Genomic DNA, 18939 nt, shown 5'->3' on the forward strand with positions numbered 1-18939 from the left:
GTTTAATAATGGCTGCCACTCCGGGACTGACGGAAGTCCTATGTTCATTGCTATGATACATGAAATGTATATCTGTTTACCGAACGCGCGCGCCGACCACAATTGACGAAGGCGGCAGCCGAAACGCGTTTTGTCGTGAGGCTTGTCTTTCAATAAATTGAAGACACTGTTCCCGTGAGTGCTGGTATTTTATTTAGAGTACCACGAGCCTGTTTACACACGCGGTGTCCGTCACCGCTATGAGAGCACCCGATCGAGAGTGAAGAGAAAAAGACGGAGTTCGGAGCGTGATATATATATATATATATATAAATATATATACATATATATATATATATATACACACACACACACATATATATATATATTTATATATATATGTATATGTATATATTCCAACCAATCCCGACTCACTTAAAAATCGGACACCGACACAGGAGTACGCTCTGCTATCCAGCTTGGGTTTATTATCCTCTCGCTATATGTATATACATATATATGTGTGTGAACAAGGCCGTGAGGCTGAAACGCGTCAGTGTGACAGACTTGAGCTCTGTTAAATAAACAATTCGCAAGGTTCCAGAGTGCGGATGTCCTTTGTTTTAAAATTACTAATTGCCCACTGGCTTGGCCCAACACCCTGCACCCGCTGCTGAGTGATCCGGTTTGAAGCCACATTGGAAGAAAAAAATATATATATATATGTGTGTATATATTTTTATATATATATATATATTTTTTTTTTCTGTCCATGTAATTACGCTCTCTCAGAACAATCATCCAATGCACACGATTTTATTTCCAGTAAAGCGTTTTGGGAAGCACAGTCCCCTTGCTCTCCAACCAAGGGCAATGCAGGAAATTCCACACAAAGACCAAGCGGCACATCAAAGGACTGTACACAAGTTTATTGTGCACACAGAACAATGCGTTTCAGCGATGCCTTTGTCAAGTTGAAAAACAGTGCTCCTTCGACCATAGAAATACGATCATTGGTTGATAAACAGTGAAAACATACTACCGGTTATTAAAACATGAATCGTCTTTCGCTTGGTTCGGAATATAAATATATATATAATATATATGGCGCGAGAGAGGTTTTAATTCACTTTACACAGCTGGCATCATCATATCAGCATTTAAGGCACTATATCTATTCAGTACCTCTGCTTGGCTGTCTGAATTTCAACATCTATATAAAGTCCCTGCATTGCAATTAGAAGAATACACAATCTGTGGAAATATATACATACCGAAACCCTATCACTTTCACAGCTTTGCAGTTGGAGAATTTCCGTTTATATATCTCGGTTAGCTGTAGATGTGAACAAAAAAAAAAAAAGTTAGACAAAGCTTTTTTTTTTTTTTAAGCTCCAAAAGAACATGTCAGGGTTCAGTGAAGCACATGAAGGAGCGACTACAAAAGATCCCAGCATTACAACAGGTAAGAGGGTTAACATTGAGAATAAAATTCACATCTGAAAGACTGTTCATTCCTGAAATTGTAAGTCTCAACGAGTGACTGAAACCAATGCTAGCAATGCAATAAAGGCCCCCGCTGAGTGCCACATTAACAAAGACGCTGCACTGAACTTTAGAGAATATTAATGCCTGTTCAATTCTTCCCCATAATGACCTACACGCTGCACTACAGAAGGGCACGTGCATACTGCAGGCAGTCCAGACCTGCCCTCGTCTGCAAGGTTGTATTCATCAAGAGGCGCATTTTATTTTAACCTAATTTCAAAATGTATCAGTGCTTACCAAGGTTTCAAGAGTGTTCTTCAAATCGATGAACTCAGGTGAGGAGTCGTTCTTCAGATTTTCAGAAAAGTTCTGATTTGTAATTCTAAAACTTAAAGTGGGACTGGTGACTGGAGCCGTGCTCGCGGAAGTGCTGCTTGAAGATGACGTTGTGCTTGTTACAGCTGCCAAAGTGCTGTTTGTGCTAGAATGTGTCAAAGGTGTTGACAGTGAGAGAGAAGGAGCTATAGAAATCGATGATGTTTGAAATGATGATGAGTTGGTTGTACTCGGTAGAGACGGAGTGACTGTGAGAGATGAGTTTGATGTACTGGGTACAGATGGAGTGACTGTGAGAGATGAATTGGTTGTACTAGGTAGAGAGGGAGTGACTGTAAGAGATGAATTGGTTGTACTGGGTACAGACGGAGTGACTGTGAGAGATGAATTGGTTGTACTAGGTAGAGATGGAGTGATTATAAGAGATGAATTGGTTGTACTGGGTAGAGATGGAGTGACTGTAAGAGATGAATTGGTTGTACTAGATAGAGATGGAGTGACTGTAAGAGGTGAATTGGTTGTACTGGGTTGAGATGGAGTGACTGTAAGAGATGAATTGGTTGTACTGGGTAGAGATGGAGTGATTGTAAGAGATGAATTGGGTGTACTGGGCAGAGATGGAGTGACTGTAAGAGATGAATTGGTTGTACTGGGTAGAGATGGAGTGACTGTAAGAGATGAATTGGTTGTACTAGGAACAGACGGAGTGACTGTGAGAGATGAATTGGTTGTACTTGATAGAGATGGAGTGATTGTAAGAGATGAATTGGTTGTACTGGGTAGAGATGGAGTGACTGTAAGAGATGAATTGCTTGTACTGGGTAGAGATGGAGTGACTGTAAGAGATGCATTGGTTGTACTAGGAAGAGACGGAGTGACTGTGAGAGATGAATTGGTTGTACTTGATAGAGATGGAGTGATTGTAAGAGATGAATTGGTTGTACTGGGTAGAGATGAAGTGACTGTAAGAGATGAATTGTTTGTACTGGGTATAGATGGAGTGACAGTGAGAGATGAATCGGTTGTACTAGGAAGAGACGGAGTGACTATGAGAGATGAATTGGTTGTACTAGGAAGAGACGGCGTGACTGTAAGAGATGAATTGGTTGTACTAGGTAGAGATGGAGTGACTGTAAGAGATGCATTTGATGTACTAGGGAGAGATGGAGTGACTGTGAGAGATGAATTTGTTGTACTAGGGAAAGATGGAGTGACTGTGAGCGATGAATCAGTTATATTAGGTACAGATGCAGTGATTGCAGGAGATACATTGGTTGTACTTTGTATAGATGCAGCAACAGTGGCAGATGAATTGGTCATGGTAGCCAGAGATGTGGTGATTGCTGGTGCTGTATTGGTCACATTAGGTAAAGATGCACTGACTGCTGGGGTTGATGCAGTGTTTGTAGAAGATGTATCAGTTGCATTCTGTAGATGTGTGGTGACTGTAGAAGATGGCACAGTCACATTAGATTGAGATGCCGTGATTACAGAAGATGGACTGGTGGTATTAGATAGAAATGTAGTGCTTGTAGATGCCGATGCTGCAGACTCAGTTCTAGAGGTTGAGGAAGTTCCGCTAGTTGATGGCGGTGGGCTTGTTGTTGGAATGGTAGCGATGACACCTTGAAGAAAGACAAGACTGAATGACCAAATGTGCACTTACAGGAGAACATGTTACAAGATGTTAGTTGGAACCAATGATAAAAGTGATCCACTTATATTAACACATATCTGGGACTCCCCACCCACCTTTTTCATTGTACCCAGAGACAGAGGCTTCACCATGCTTCCCATAAAATGAGAAGAAAATATGTTATCTCCAAACAGAATAAACACTCAATTCAAATATTGAAAACAAAATGCTCTCATTGCTATAAAATGACGTGCTGCAGCAACTCTCACCCGATCTCTCGTAGAAGCTTTTGATTCATTCATCAACAAGGGGAGTGAGTGTTTGTTCACTCATAGTGCATGCTTGAACTCAAAATCATTTGATCAGCCACGTCCCATGAAGCTTATATGTTTACCAAGTGACTATTTCTGGTCTTTGAGTCATTTTCGCCAATTGCTATGTGGCGTCTCCTTTTTTGTTGTCTGTTTTCTGTTTGTCTGATTATTAAAACAGTGTTATTTTTTCACATCATGGTCATGGGATGCATGTGTAACCCCATTTTATCCCAGACCATTACCCACACCCATCCTTTATTTCACCAGGAAGGTAATTTTCTACGCCCTCTGTCTGTCTCCAAGCCCTTTCCCGCCCCATGTCTGTGTTTGACACATTTTCTGATAAGTTACTAAACTTCTTCTTGTCCTCACAATCAACATGTGTGACTACACCACTAGTCCAGGGCCTTATTTCCCAGTCACTGTCCCACACATTCTCTCTGTTATATAAACAAAGCTGTGTTACACTAGACTATTGGCCAGTTAAAGGATTTTTGGCACTCAAAGCAGGGCCATTTTGTTCACCACTAAGTCCAGAGCGCATCATCTGATTTGCAGTGATTGACTAATAATAAACTATCCGAATGTGATCTCAGATGCCCCCCTTCATGGGTGCGGCCCTAGACTTTCAATCTAAATGAGTTGGTGCGTCGTTTTCATATAAAGAGACTGGTAGCTTTTGGCTGTGAAATAAACCCCTTGTATGCACTTCTGTTCATATGTGTGCAAATATTGTACACAAGGAAAATGAGGGAATCATAAGAGCACTGGCTTTATGCTGAAAGATTGAGGAGCTCCTGCAAACCTCATAATCCACAGCATAACTTCTTAGGTATAGGTGTGCTGTGAGAGACAGTAAAAAGGGCAACACTCAATCGATCTGTTGAAATACAAGCTAGCACCTTTGATTAAGAGCTTTTATAGCACCCTACTTCAGGATGAAAAACATCTAAGAGATAAGTTGTCTATAGACATGAGCAAGCATGCAGAAACTATGAACTGACACATACAGCTCTCTTCCTGCTATCCAAATACTCTGTATATGGCCTAAGATCACATGACTCCTGCAGCCCAGGAACAGTAAATGAAAAGATTTTGTACAACCAGTATAATGAATGCAACAATGAACCTATTACAACAAACCTAAAAAACAAACTCATTGCGAAAATATTAACCCAGACAGAGTTGAAGTTCCAACTCTATCAAAGGTCAAAAAAGGCCTCAACAAAGCAAGAGCACACACAATTGACGGTAGAAACCTCTTGAAAAATTGATATTCTTTCCTTTGAATAGATAGAAAGAATAGCACTTGAGGTAGAGTGGCATTTATACCCTAGAACACTCTCAAGTGCAAGATTAGTCTGGAGTTCAACTCCCATGACTTCCAATGACTCAATACAGAAATCCTACCAAACAACATTTTTCCATGCTCTGTATTATTAATTACCACAGTGATGGACAGAATACCAGCTTCCTTGAAGACCTCACGGAATATACTATTTGAAGTACTTTCCAAACTCCAATCACATACTGGTATAAAATTTCAATATTCACTGTGGAGAAGGAAAATAACCTCAAACAATATTTCTCTGAACTGACTCCTAATATAGTCTCCTCTTAAAAATATATACTTGCGAACGAAAGTCAACGCACATTTAAGAATCTCTTAATAGTCAGTTTGACAGGCCGCCAACATACTGCTTTTGACACCAAACGTGTCATAAAAATAATAGCCCAAAATCTACATAAAGAACAGTAGAAACTTGAAAATATTTTATGAAAAGGCTTTGGGAAAACACAGAAAAGACATCAAATGGGTACTGATATTAGACTAATGCAGGAACATCTAACAAAGCTGATGTAACCCCATTAGTGAAGTAAAAGAATAAAAATGGCAGCCTGGGTCTCTAAAGTTTTGAATTTTGAAAGGAAAGTAGTAAGAGGGCTGGAAAGGAGATGGTGAAAAAACAAAATCCAATCTGAACGCCGTAAGAATATCAAGAAAACTTTATTTTCACACATTGTAAATGCCAAAGCCACATTCTATTGTGAGGAGCTTATAGCGCGGAAACAAATAGGCCCAAACAACTCTCCCACATTATCAGCAAGATAGATAAACACTTCAGCCTGTTTTCCTAGACAACTCGAAAGCAAAATTTGAACACTTTAAAAGTTCTTTCACAAACAAAATACTAAAAGTAAGGGATAACATCCAAATGAAGCTAGGAAATACACCTATCAAAGAATTGCACAAAACATTTACAATTTATAATTTACAAATCAGATACTTTTAACGTCAAATCTGAAAGCTCACTGTGAGAAAGTGGCTTTGTATATACTGTTCCCAAATAGGTACAGGGTGTACAGAGTCCACAGTCCCCAGAGGTTTGGCAGAGGTTAAAGTTAGATATAACCTTACTCTCTAAAGTGGTAGCTTGGTCGAGCAGTAAGGCAGTATCAGAGGACAGTGTAAAGCATGTGTTGCACACACTCAGTCAGCATATGGTCTCACACACTCAATAACTGAACTCTAAGCCAATGGTTTATATATAAAAATATATGCTTGTTTTATTTCAGAACCAACAATAGGTATTAAAATATACTTTCTCAGAATGAGATGCTTTATATAAATACTTTTGCAATATGCAATTGGCTTTTGTAGAAAGTTACAAGTGGTTGCAATAGGCAACACAATTGTAAACACAATAATGCATTGAGTTCAATGGAAGTTTCAAGTTATTTGCAAAAGTTTACTTTTAGGATTACTTTTGGGATTCCAGGACTGGCTCCTAGATTCAGTCCTGGGTCAGTACTTAGAAACAAGTGATAAAAGTCGACTTAGTTACTGTTGTGATTTTTAGACAATATTTTGCTATTTTAAAAGTTGACACTTAGAAAATATTTCATAGAAAACAGTCAATGATTCCCCATGGAAGAAAATTCAAGTTGCGGGTATAGTATGTTCTCGTTACTTTTGTAATCCAGTACTGGGTGCCTAGACTCAGTACTGGGACCTTTATCCAAAACAGGTAAGTAATTATGTTTTCACAATTTATACGATTTTTAAAGAATATTTAAAGTTTGCAGAAATCGACAGAAGAAATTTCACAGAAAAACAGTCAATGGTTTCCTATGGAAGAAAATTGGGTTACTGGTCAGTACAGTTGTGAATATTTTTCAAGGTCAGTGCTGGGCACCAAGATCCAGCACTGGTAGCTCACCTAATAGCAGGTGAGTTTTTTCGTTTTCGTTACTCGGCTGATTTTTGCTCAATATTTTAAGTTTTGAAAAGTCCACACTTGGAAGATATTTCAGGAAAAAACAGTCAATGTTACCCTATGGAGAAAATTGAGTTATCGGCTTTCAGGTAAGTACTCGACTGGCAAAGTTAAGGTTCTGGGCACAGACTCAGGAGTCTCCCAGGGTCAAGTAGGTACAGTTGTTACACCCTCAGCGGCACAGGGGCAGCCGGGTGCAGAGTGAGTTAGGCCCAATGTTATCCTAAGGGAGGCAGGGGGGCCTTGGTTGGTGGCTGCTGACTAGCAGGCCACGCAGCTGTGGGAGCTGGGCTCCTGGTCACTTGCTCAGGGCAAATGGGGAAGTAGATAGGTGTAGAGGTTACACTGCCAGGGCCACTCGGGCGGCTGGGTGCAGGGTGCTTTTGAGCCTTCGGGCGCTCAATTGATTTCAATGGGAAAGCTCCGGTGTAGAAAAAGACTGCACGCTCGGGGACGAAGATTCTTCAGGTGCCACCACCACTTCGAGAGGTAAGTTGGGTAGTTGGAGGATAGGTAGGTACCCCCGGAGTTGGGCACAGGGGGCCGCAGGGCGCCGGGTTGAGGGGTGCCTTTTGGTGTCGGGAAATCTTACCCTCCGTTGATCGCGGTTGGGGGGGGGTAAATCTGGTTCTGAGGCTGCAGACGCCGTCAGCAGCGTCGAGGGAAGTCCTTGGGTGCCGGACTCGGGGTCACAGTCGCCGTGGGTTCATCCTCGTGGTCTTTGTTCACTCCGGCACAGGCCAGGTTTGGCGGGTGCAGAGTGTGAAGGGTTCGCAGTTCCGGGCTGATGCCAGGGATTAGAAGCAGATTTTGAGTAGAGCCTCTACTCATGGGAGTCCCAGGGGCTTAGAGCCAAAAGGTAGCCAGGTTCTCCGGGGTTTGTGAGGTTGCTGGCCACAAGAGATGCCGGGTTGGAACAGGAGCAGGTTCGAGGGTCGACAGGCCGGTAGGGCTGGGGCCAAAGCAGTTGGTGTCTTCCTTTCTTAGCAGCTGCAGTGCAGGTCTTCTTTCTTCTTGCTCTTCTTTGTATTTCGGAATCTGGAATCTGGGGAAGGAAGGTTTAGGGTGCCCCTAAATACTAGATTTAGGGGCGTTACAGGTAGGTGAAGGGCAAAGAACAATGGGTCCCTGTCCAGGGGTGGGTACACCCCCTATCCTGCCTCTCTCCTGTGGGAGGGGGGCAGTAGCCTAGTCCTGATTGGGCAGGGTCCATCTTCAAGATGGCGAGAGCCCGGAGATGTGCTTCACCTCGCCTCCCCCACCTTAAGGGTGGGGTTGGCAGGCTGGCACATCCCCTGTCCTTATTTGGGGTTTCCGGCCAGGCTTCCCGCCAGAGTGGGGCCTGCCAGTGGCCTGGGGATGCTCACAGAGGCGGCATGCCTTTGAAGCTTCCCCCTGCCCATCCTGGGGGAGGAGATCTAGCACCTCGCCCAGGATGTGCATTGTTGCAGGCCCAGGAGATCAGGGGCTCTCCTACCCAGGGGTCCTGCAACACGTCTGCTGTGTGACAGCCTAGGCAGCCTCCCAGACCAGACGTGGATTGTAGGTTAGGTTTCAGGGGGCATCTCTAAGATGCCCTCTGGGGTGCTTGGTACATTAAATTCCACACTGGCATCAGTGCGGGTTTAATGTGCTGAGAAGTTTGATACCAAACTTCTCAGTCTTCAGTGTTGCCATTTATGGTACTGTGGAGTTTGTGTTTGACGAGCTCTCAGCACTGTGTACTCTTAAATGGCAGCACTGCAATACAGTGCCCAGGAATGGACCTGGGTACTGTAGGGGCACAGGGCTCATGCTCCTGTGCCCACACCACTGGCATAGGGCACCCAGCTAGAGGGGTGGCTGATGTATGCCAGGGCAGTGTAGGTGGTGGGCATGGCACACAGGGATGTGTGCCATGTCGACTCTTTGTTTTGTCTTGTACCCAGACACTCAGCCTGCAAGGGCTGTGTGTGTGTGTTAGGGTACAGGGCCTCTAAGGGTGGCACAATGAGTGCTGCAACCCTTAGAGGGCTTCCCTGGTCACAAGGCCCTGGGTACCTAGGGTACCATTTACCAGGGGCTGACATGTGGCCAGGGTTTGCCAATTTGTGTTTTGTCAGGGCACACTCAGTCAAAGTACATTCAGCAATTCAGCAAAAAGTGGGGGCATACCATGCAAGAAAGATGGCACTTTCTCACACTGACCTAATAAAACATTTCAGCCTCTTCACATGAAGAAGACTCTTTCCATCATCACTAAAAAACAACAGCGACAAATATATCCCCACATTGTCTTCAGTGCAATTGATGATCTGAAGATAATGTGAGGATATATTTGTTGTTATTGTTCTAAGACCTGACCTTTCTAAGAATGTAGAGGGGCCAGATCAAGTCACTGTTAAAGAAATCTTCTAACATAGATGAGCTATATTAGGCCTGTACTACCTTTTCTGCAAAATGTCAACCTACAGCTTAAAACTCCTATGAATAAAAACAGTGTCCCAGCTTGAAACAATCCTATGTTCAGGAATGGATGTGGAACATGACTTGCAACTGTAGCTGTGCTTGATAATATGGTTAACATAATGAACAAAGGAAAGAGAATCAAACAGTTTCATCCTTCTGTACCTTACAGTAGACTTTGATACAGTATTCCGTAAGGCTCCCATTAACAACCTTCAAAAATGGATGAGGATTGATGCCGCTGTTGTAAATTGGGTTGGAACTACTCAATGAAGAATTGAGAGAACTCTGTTTGAATATGCACTAATAGGTTAATGACCCTTTGCAATCTCTAAAAAATAAGCTCCGAACATGAAATGAAAATATTGAAAGGCCTCAAGAGATCTCAGACATAGCTCCACACCAACTTCCTAAATTTAAACCTAACAAGACAGAGGTTCTGATTTAAAATCAGGCAGACAGGGTACTCGATTGCAAATGTGACAAAGTACCCTGTCTGCCAAACCCTTGGTTCACTCAACTCATTTAGAGTTGCAACACACAAACCTTTGAAAACATTGTTAAATGGCTGACGTTAATGTTTGTCAAACTTTTCCTACATTGACAGGAACTGCCATGATGCTGGTTTCTGTTAATGTAGAGAGCTGGTCACAGGGCCAATGGACAACTTGAAATCTGGATGGTAAAGGTCCCTCGGAATGGGCGAGGTATTGTCCTCTGCCATTCCGAGGAAGCAAACTCTACCTCAGGCCCAGAGCACCTACACTTCACACAAAACACCAACCATAATCTAGCCTGTAACTTGTTCGTATATTCTAACCCGCTTGTGAAAAATAAAGCAAGATCTATTGAATTTGTAGTAGATGACAAATTGCCACTTCAGAGTCATGTGACCAAAACAGCCATACATTCCCAATGGAAACTGTATACCTTAGGGAACCTAAAATATTTGATCTTCACTCAACACTTCAGAACACTGTCCAGTACCTTGTTCTAACTAGAGTGGTCTACAAAACTGCATTAGTCACACAGCTTTTTAAATATATCCTTTTATCATAAAGAAAGTCCAGAACCCAGTAAAAATACTAATTTCAAACACGAAAAATGATTATGACGACCATATCCTGCCTGCACTAAAATTGGTACATAAGCTCCTAATGGACAGACAATGTATACTAAGAACTTCATGTATCACATACAAAGCCATGTCATCATAATTGTCCTGCATGTCTAATGCAGGAATTAAAACGTCTAAGTACAGACATCCAAAAAAAACAAAAAAGTGCTCAAACTACATATTATAAAATTCAATAAACCAAAACTCTATGCCGGATTCCTGCTTTAACAATCGGAACTTTCATACACTTCCTTCAAGTCAGTGATGTCGTCATCTGCGTAATGTTTGCAAATTTGTTGTCCATTGGAGTGTGGTTTGCACTGAATGTCTCACGAGATACATGTTTTACTTGAACCAGTCTTTTTGCTGGTATCCCACATGACATTTTTCCATATTGCAAGCCTCCACATAAAAAAGGTGACCCACGTGACATTTTCCTATACCGTATGCCCCCAAATGAAAAAGTCACCCTCTTCAATTAGAATGGGCATAAGAATTCCCAAAAATAACCTGTAGCAGAAGTGGGGTCAGCACAGCAATTAGCATTAGACCTAAATCTGGTAGTAAATCTCAATAACATTGAGGTCACTGAGACAGGGCAAAGTGGTAGGTGCTTTAAAAACCAACAAATATTTATTATGAAACAAGATGAGAAAGCTGGTGCAATTGTCCCCCAATTCTCATTGACTATTAAAAAGAATGTTTGTGTCGCCTCAGTAACTACTAGCATTACAAAAAAACTTAATATGGACCCCACAGATGCCATACACAGTGAAATTAGAGACCTCATGAAAGAAGGGTAAGAAGCGGGTAGGCTCACTGACCAGGATGGGGAATTCTTGATGGCTGATCATCCCGTGGACCCACCTTGCTCCTAGTCTGCCTTTTTACTTATAACTTAGGAGTTAACCCCATATATGAGACAAACAAGGCTCACTGACCAGGATGGGGAATTCTTGATGGCTGATCATCCCGTGGACCCACCTTGCTCCTAGTCTGCCTTTTTACTTATAACTTAGGAGTTAACCCCATATATGAGACAAACAATCCTTTCTGTGACAATATTAATCTATGGAACATACACAATGAGGGCGATACTTGTGGAAAACAACAGAGAAGTATTATTAAAGGCAATGCCTTAATATAAGAATGATGTGCCATTAGTAGGCGCCCATCAGCAATAAATTAAAGAAATATGCTAATGAACATCGGTCATTCCTCATCGTGGGAGGAATCACCGAGGAATAACAATCTTTGCCTTTAAAAGAGTCAAAAGCTTGAAGGATCACCTCATCCATACAAGATCCACACCCCAGAAGTGACAGACTACCCAACCCACCAAATGACTCGGAGGTTTCCCCAGTAACATACTAGTGCCCATGTAGGAAATGCAGGGTATACACATTCACGAGCATTTCTGAAGACATTGATTTGGAACTCTTTAGGGGAGTGAGAAATCTGTGTAATTTGTTTCTGCTTTATTTTCAAGAAAATATACTTGAAAGTTATGTAAAAGGCAAAACTGTCTCACAGCGCTATAGCTTAGCATGAAATGTCCTCATGCCTATTTTGCATGAGGGCACATTTTGTGCTAAAAATAGTGCAAAAATATAACTCGAGTGCCGCAAACAGCAGCAGCTCGCTCTCTGGTCATTTCTGCAGTTCCTACGAGCTCACTCAAAGCTTTTGCAAAAAATAGCATGAAGTTACGCAATGTGATTTAACAGCGTAATTTCAGGAATTTTGCGTAACGAGCATAACACATAATAATGATGCAGAATTATGTATGCCTAATGGAAGGTTCACCCAAGCGTATTCTCGATACTCCATGGAAACAAACATCACATGCCAACTGCAATAGTGCTTTTGTGATCGATTGAATCACATCTTTGTGGTTTGAGGTATATTGGCATCACGACAAGGACAATTAGGACTAAGGACTACACTCACAGCTTTGTAGTAGCGTTTAGATTGGTCACCTAACAACACAATTAGTAATCCAGTACAAGGATCTTGGCCACACAGAAAACAACCTGATATGGACAGTGATCCAGAAAGCAGGTGAGCACATCAGATCCTTACAAGTCTCCTCCTCACTTTACACCTTAAAGAGCAGAGCAAACCTTCCCCTTTGAGGATTCCCACCCTCCTGTAATCGGTGTGCCTTGGAGGCAGGGTCACTCACTGGATTTGATGCTCGTGGAGTCCACTGTGAAGTTGCCCAGGCCACCGTCGCCCGCGGTCTCATTGAGGGTACTGGTGATGTTATCCACAGAAGGAACCGAAGTGTCGTTAAACTCAAGCCGTGTCTCGACAATCACAGACCCATTCCTAGGAGCAAACACGAGAAGTTTACATTACTTTACTATGGCTGCACTAGAGTGCCTCAGTTTATGGTAAATATGCTACCTACACAAACACGTCCACAGTTAAGTAAAGACTGTAGTGAGCATTGGAAATGCATTCAAAAGAGCATGTTAAAATAACTATGAGTGATTAAAGTTATAAGAAAGAGAATACGCGTTTGATAGTGACCACATGGACACTGCAGAACACAAAACGAGCCACCTGATTGGTGGCATTTCAGCTGTCAGTGTTAATGATGTCAACAGATGGAAAGAGGAGGCAGCCAGAACTAAGGGAGCCGAACATGTAGGGAAAGTGTAGACTTATATTTTGTTTTTCCCTCCTTTTACTAAATATGTCTGCTTTCAGAAAAATGTGTTCTGGTTTCAAATATGCAGACATATTCTTCTTTTGTTTCGCCTGGGCAAAATCATCCTGAATGAATTCTTGGCCTAAAGTGCACAGACTATATATCTTCCTCGCTGATTTCACTCTACTGACTCCCGACCAATCAAAGGGACGGATTCAAGACATCAAATCGTGTGGATAAGCATCTACGTACATCTCAAACCTCTTAGTACCGTACTAGCCAACAAGATGTCAAAGATCACACACCCAAACAGTTTCTAAGGTTTGAACACGTGGTATGGTAGTTTTACACAGTTTTCTGCAGCAGGGTTGTCACAAACGTTTGTGGAGCCCACAGCAAAAACTGATGCAGGACTACTCTCTGGTAGGTAATCAATGGAACATCTCGTAATTACAAAAAGTGTTCACCATAGAAAGAGAAAACAGGGTTTGGTGCCATCTACTGGCTTGGCTGCGAAAGCTGCATCATGAAAAAAGATAAGGCCTGCATTTTAATTATTAAAATATATTTTAGTGGCAGCTTAGGACCCCAAAAAGCACATGGCCCACAGTAAAGCACCTTAGCTGCCTTTCCCTTGTGATGGCCCTACTCTGCAGTAAATAGTTTAACCCGCTAATTGTTAGAAAGTCACCCTTATTGACCTGTGCACCCCCATTTTTTTGTGATGAATGGAATTGGTGGTAGCGGACTCTAACTGTGTCCTGGGCTCTGCTAGTCAGGCCCAGGGACAGTGCTATGTTAAACACAAACAGATACATTGAGGTACACTTATGATTGGCATGACCTACACTATAGGTCCCTAGTCGATAAATGGGCAAGGGGATAAAAACTACTTATAAGTCCTAAATATATAATAGAGCATGGCAGTTTAGAGGCCAGCAGCCTTTGTTGCACATGTGCACTGCTGAGAGCCTGAGGTCGTTTTTAAAGCAGCCTTGTGTTGCAGCACTGCTTAGAAAAGTAAAATTCACTGCAAATTCAACTTTGGTGGTATGGGCTCTTTAAAAATAACATTGTGGGCATCCCCAAGTTCTCCCCTAGCTACTCCAGGGGTGGAGTGTAATGTAACTATAGGCAGGGTCCCTAAAAAGATGTGTTATAAACCCTGGGGAGTGAAAGTTGCCCATTTTATTTTTCCACAGTATAGGAAAATCAATACAAAGTTGACTTTGGTGCTGTGACAGTGAGCAGTAATAACAAAATCATTTTTACATATTAGGAACCCCCAGGTCTCCCCCAGGTGTACCAAAAGGGGGGGGGGGGATCTTGTAATTATGAACAGGGACTTTATAAAAGAGATTTAATAAACCCTGCTGAGGAGGAAATTGCACATTTCATTTTCCCCATTGAAGATAGTTGGCCTCATAGGCTAACATGGCAATAAGTTATGTTCGCATAACTATTGCTAGGTGATTGTGGAAAATATCATTCAAAGACTAAACAGAATGGTATGGATAAATTCATCAACTTAGCATTGTTGAATTTATCATAATGTGTACAGAAAATAATTTATAAGTCTTTCTTTTCTTTAAGCAAAAATCCAGCCTCTAGCCCTCTTCCCTGATTGGTCAGCCCTGAGGGGATTAGCCAGAATGCCTTAATTAGATGATACGTGGTCTGGCCGGGCAGAGGCTATCTGGAGAAGAGAGTTCTGTGGGGCACAGGAATGCCAGAGCAGGGGGTTGGGCCATCAAGCATCAGCTTCAAGGGAAGAACAGGCCAAACAGGCCTGTCAGCCAGCGCCACCGCCTCTACCTGCCAGATGGGTGGCTTAAGGGAGGAATTCACAGATGTGTTCATGGAAATAAGCCATACTCTGAGTTTGGTTTAGTTAGTTCTTGCTGCTCTGCTGACATTTTAGCCATGATGGATTTTGAGAGAATAGTGCTTTTTGGGACAAGACTATGCCTCACTTTGGAGGAAGATGGCATGCTTAGGGGTGTTGCCTTGCACCTCATTGAACAGGGGTGCTCCCCTGCTTGTCACCAGAGAACACTGGATAAATATGTATGAATATGTATGCTGCCTGAAACTACAAGAAGAAGGAGTATTCTCCTGCTGAAATCCTGATCTGCACCCAACCTGTCCGGTAAAGACTGTGCCTGCTGCACGGTTAGGTACTACAGCTCTGACAACTTTGCCGTGCTTCAAGGTGTAAGGAGTGGACTACCTGCAGCTACAGGTTAACAGAGCTTAACCGACTCTTCTCCAGCCAGAGTCCCCCTCCTGGAGTGCGTCCGGTGGAGCTTTAAGGGGTTGACCAAGTGCATTGTGGGAAGTGAAGCTCAGGCCTGCCTAGGATCATCTAGGAGATTTGGGACCCTTTGATTTGAGTTTTGGATACTTGGAACACACCAGGAGACCTTCTGGAAGGACTTCCAGAAGTTTGGGAAAGCTTTGATGGGATAAACATGATGATAAGTCCCAGAATGCAAAGCAAAACATGGAGTGGAGGAGCTTATCATGCATGAACTTGGGAAACTTTAGAGTTCTGTTTCCTCACTGCCAAAAGCACTACCCTTAGAGGCAGGTCCTCGGGCACCAGGGTCACCAATGCGTGGCTATGGAACAGTCCTGTTTCAACCCCTACCACTCAGGTTTATGGGTGTTTCTGCTGCCCTCTGGAAGCCACTGCACACAGCCACATGCCCTATCCTGACTAGGGCACGACACCCAGATGCAGAGGCCCAAGCTTTGCATGTGTGAAGTCGAGCAATGTTCTATTCACACAACCCAAGCCTTGATTTCACCTGGCATCGCTGGAATCAATTAAGTACTGGAGGACAATCTTCTAGGCCTCTGCTTCTCTACCTGAGTTTCAACATACATACAATGTTTGTGATTTCAGCAAAGATTGATAAATATCTTGTGCAAATGCTGCCTATGGTACTTACCTAAAGCCTGTCACCGTTACACTTTCGCAATTTGGGAATTTTTGTTGGTATATCGGCTTTAGCTGTGGATGTAAAAGAGACAAGTTAAACTCGGTATCATTTACATTTCAGGCTGCTGCCTAAAAATCATCTAACTGTGCCATTCCCCTCTATTGGGCTTGTAGGACTAGGCAGAAATGCTACAGAGAGCTCTAAAGGATTCCCAACGATTAACGACCAGTTGCGGCCCCTCCCCTGCCAAAGAGGCGGGGTGGGCCGGAGGAGTGACCTGGTAGGGGGGCTCCCGGGGCATGGGTGGTGGGGGAGAATCAGGGGGGAACAAATATATTATAATAATAATAAAGGAAATAAACTTACCTGATCGCTGCCGCCGCCTCTGCAGTCCGCTACGTCCTGTTCTTCCCTATTGTGGGACAGGCTCCCAGACTGCACTGGGCCAATCATGGCGCTGCAGGAAAGCAGCGTTATGATTGGTCTGAGCGCTTCAACTTTGCGCTCCTAGGCAGACTGGGAGCCTGTGCCTGCTTTCTTCAGCCCCAGCAACGCAGCTGGGGCAGGAGAAAGCTACACAGCGCATGCGCAGTGCATTCCCCCACCACAGTGTTATCCCTCCTGGGCCCGCCCCCAAGACTCATCAGAGTCCTGGAGGCGGGTCCAGGGGGATTTAAAAACAAATAATAAAACGGGTTAGAAACCAGTTTTATTATCGTTTTGTTTCTTGCTGCTGGTGGCGAGGGCGGCTCTCCTCCGCCCCTAAGGAGGGACCGCCACTTTAAACGACTGGCTCTGCACAGGTGTGTAGTGCTGGTTAGAGCACTTGTAAATAACAAGTGTTATTATTTTCACACTCAATGAAAGTCAATTGGTTGTCTGCAAAAAGGCTGAAGCCAAAAGCTGCTCTCACAGGATTCAGCGCTGGGCCCTGCAGGTGGGCACACTGTGATCAGCAAGCAATCACCTACTTCAAAGCACCACGAACGCACCTGCTCCTTTACCTACTTATGTCAACACAGATGATTTAGGCCTGATAACAGAGCAAGTTTGAGCTGGAAGTCAGTGAATGGTATTCAAATCTCCGCTGAAAAATGTTGTGTGTTCAGACCTTACGAAATTCAGAGATCCCTACCCCAGATATGTGTAGGCAGAGCAGGAGGAAGATTTAATTGAACAGCTAAATGCAAAGTGAGCTGTTGGCAGCAGTGCTCTCTCGTTCTCTCATGGGCAAGCAGGAAAGAGACGATCTGAGCCAAAAGGAGCTACATAAAGCCTTTTCCCGATGGAAAAATAGGTGCATGTAATTGTAAAAATCCTTTCCCAACCTTCAATTAGGATGAATGGACTCGAGGGTTGTTTTTAATTGACTGTGAATGTGAAAGGACGAAAAGGAGATTCAATTGAAGGTAAAGTTAATTCCTTCCCTTGACCCTCCAGTGTAAATTAAATGTCTAGAGGAAACTCAGTCACTGTCGTCTTTCTTAGAATCACACATTGCCAGGATTCTGAAAATTGCTGTGGGCTGAGCCTGTGCTATTCAGGGTTCTGCATGAATGCGGGTGTCACTGTATCCCGGATTGTTAGCTTCAGCTCGAATCACACTGTAAAATATCAGCTGGACCTCAAGGTTTGGGGTGAGCACAATAAACAGTCACATGTAACTAGTAGAGTGCTTGTTCTCTAGAACATCACCAAGAATCATCTCACCTGTGAAGGTGGGAGTCTCACACATCACCAAGAAAGTGAGAAAGTGGGAGTCTCGCACATCACCAAGAAACATCACAGGTTCAAAGGTGGAGTCTCGCACATCACCAAGAAACATCACAGGTTCAAAGGTGGAGTCTCACACATCACCAAGAAACATCACAGGTTCAAAGGTGGAGTCTCGCACATCACCAAGAAACATCACAGGTTCAAAGGTGGAGTCTCACACATACCCAAGCAACTAAGTTCATGGAGCTATGTAGTGAGGATCCCACCCATATAGTCGACTGCCAGAGTCCGCAGAATCCTTCCAAAAGTGAGGCTTATTTACAAGCCCCTTGCGCCACACGAGCAGCATATTTTTTTCACGCACCATGGGCGCAGTGTGCTATCCCATATTTACAAGGCCACGCAAAGCCACCCTGCGTGGCTTTTGTTTTCATGGCCTTGTACATCTGGCCCCTTTTCACGCATCACTCTGAGTCAAAGGGGCGTGCCATTGGTGTTGCTGGGGGTGTCCCCACACAACACCTATGGATTTTGCTGCATTTCCAGATTTACAACATTTTGTAAACCTAGGAATGCTTTAGAATCCTACACCTCCCCAGGGTAAGGAGGCGCAACAAGGAGAAATATTTGTATTTCTTCTTCTTTTTTCCTTTTTCTATATTTGCTGTATTCTGCAGCACACATAGAAAGAGGAAAAAGCCTCTTGTGACTGTTTTTGTGCAGGACGGTGTCCCTTACTGCACAAAAACAATCATCCCCATAACGCAGGCACCCTTGCACTGTAGTGCAAGGTTGCCTGCATTAGCGCAGGACAGCCAATTGTGCGCCAGTGCAGGGGAAAGCACAGGGATGCGTCATATTGTTGTAAATATGATGCATTCCTGTGCTTTTATAATGACACAGTTCAGCGCAGCAAGCTGACTTGTGGTGGCACGCTATGTCGTTATGTTGTGAATGAGGCCCAGTGTCTTTAAATTCTGACCCTTTTTCGTTTTGTCGCTCTGTCACTGAGGTATATGCACTTTTTTG

General features: G+C 43.3%; 1 protein-coding gene across 1 annotated transcript in view; it reads right to left on the reverse strand.

Moving 5' to 3' along the window:
- The window catches only part of LOC146860055 (uncharacterized), a 141014-nt gene that overhangs the window by 99170 nt on the left and 22905 nt on the right, over positions 1-18939 (reverse strand). The window contains exons 4-7 of the mRNA XM_085643830.1: positions 16204-16265; positions 12779-12924; positions 1765-3428; positions 1254-1315 (exon numbers count right to left, since the gene is read on the reverse strand). Of these exons, the coding sequence (XP_085499956.1) occupies positions 1254-1315; positions 1765-3428; positions 12779-12924; positions 16204-16265 (1934 nt within the window). The remainder of the gene's footprint in view (positions 1-1253; positions 1316-1764; positions 3429-12778; positions 12925-16203; positions 16266-18939) is intronic.

This window comes from Triturus cristatus, chromosome 3_1, assembly GCF_964204655.1.
Source record: "Triturus cristatus chromosome 3_1, aTriCri1.1, whole genome shotgun sequence".
Taxonomy (NCBI): Eukaryota; Metazoa; Chordata; class Amphibia; order Caudata; family Salamandridae; genus Triturus; species Triturus cristatus.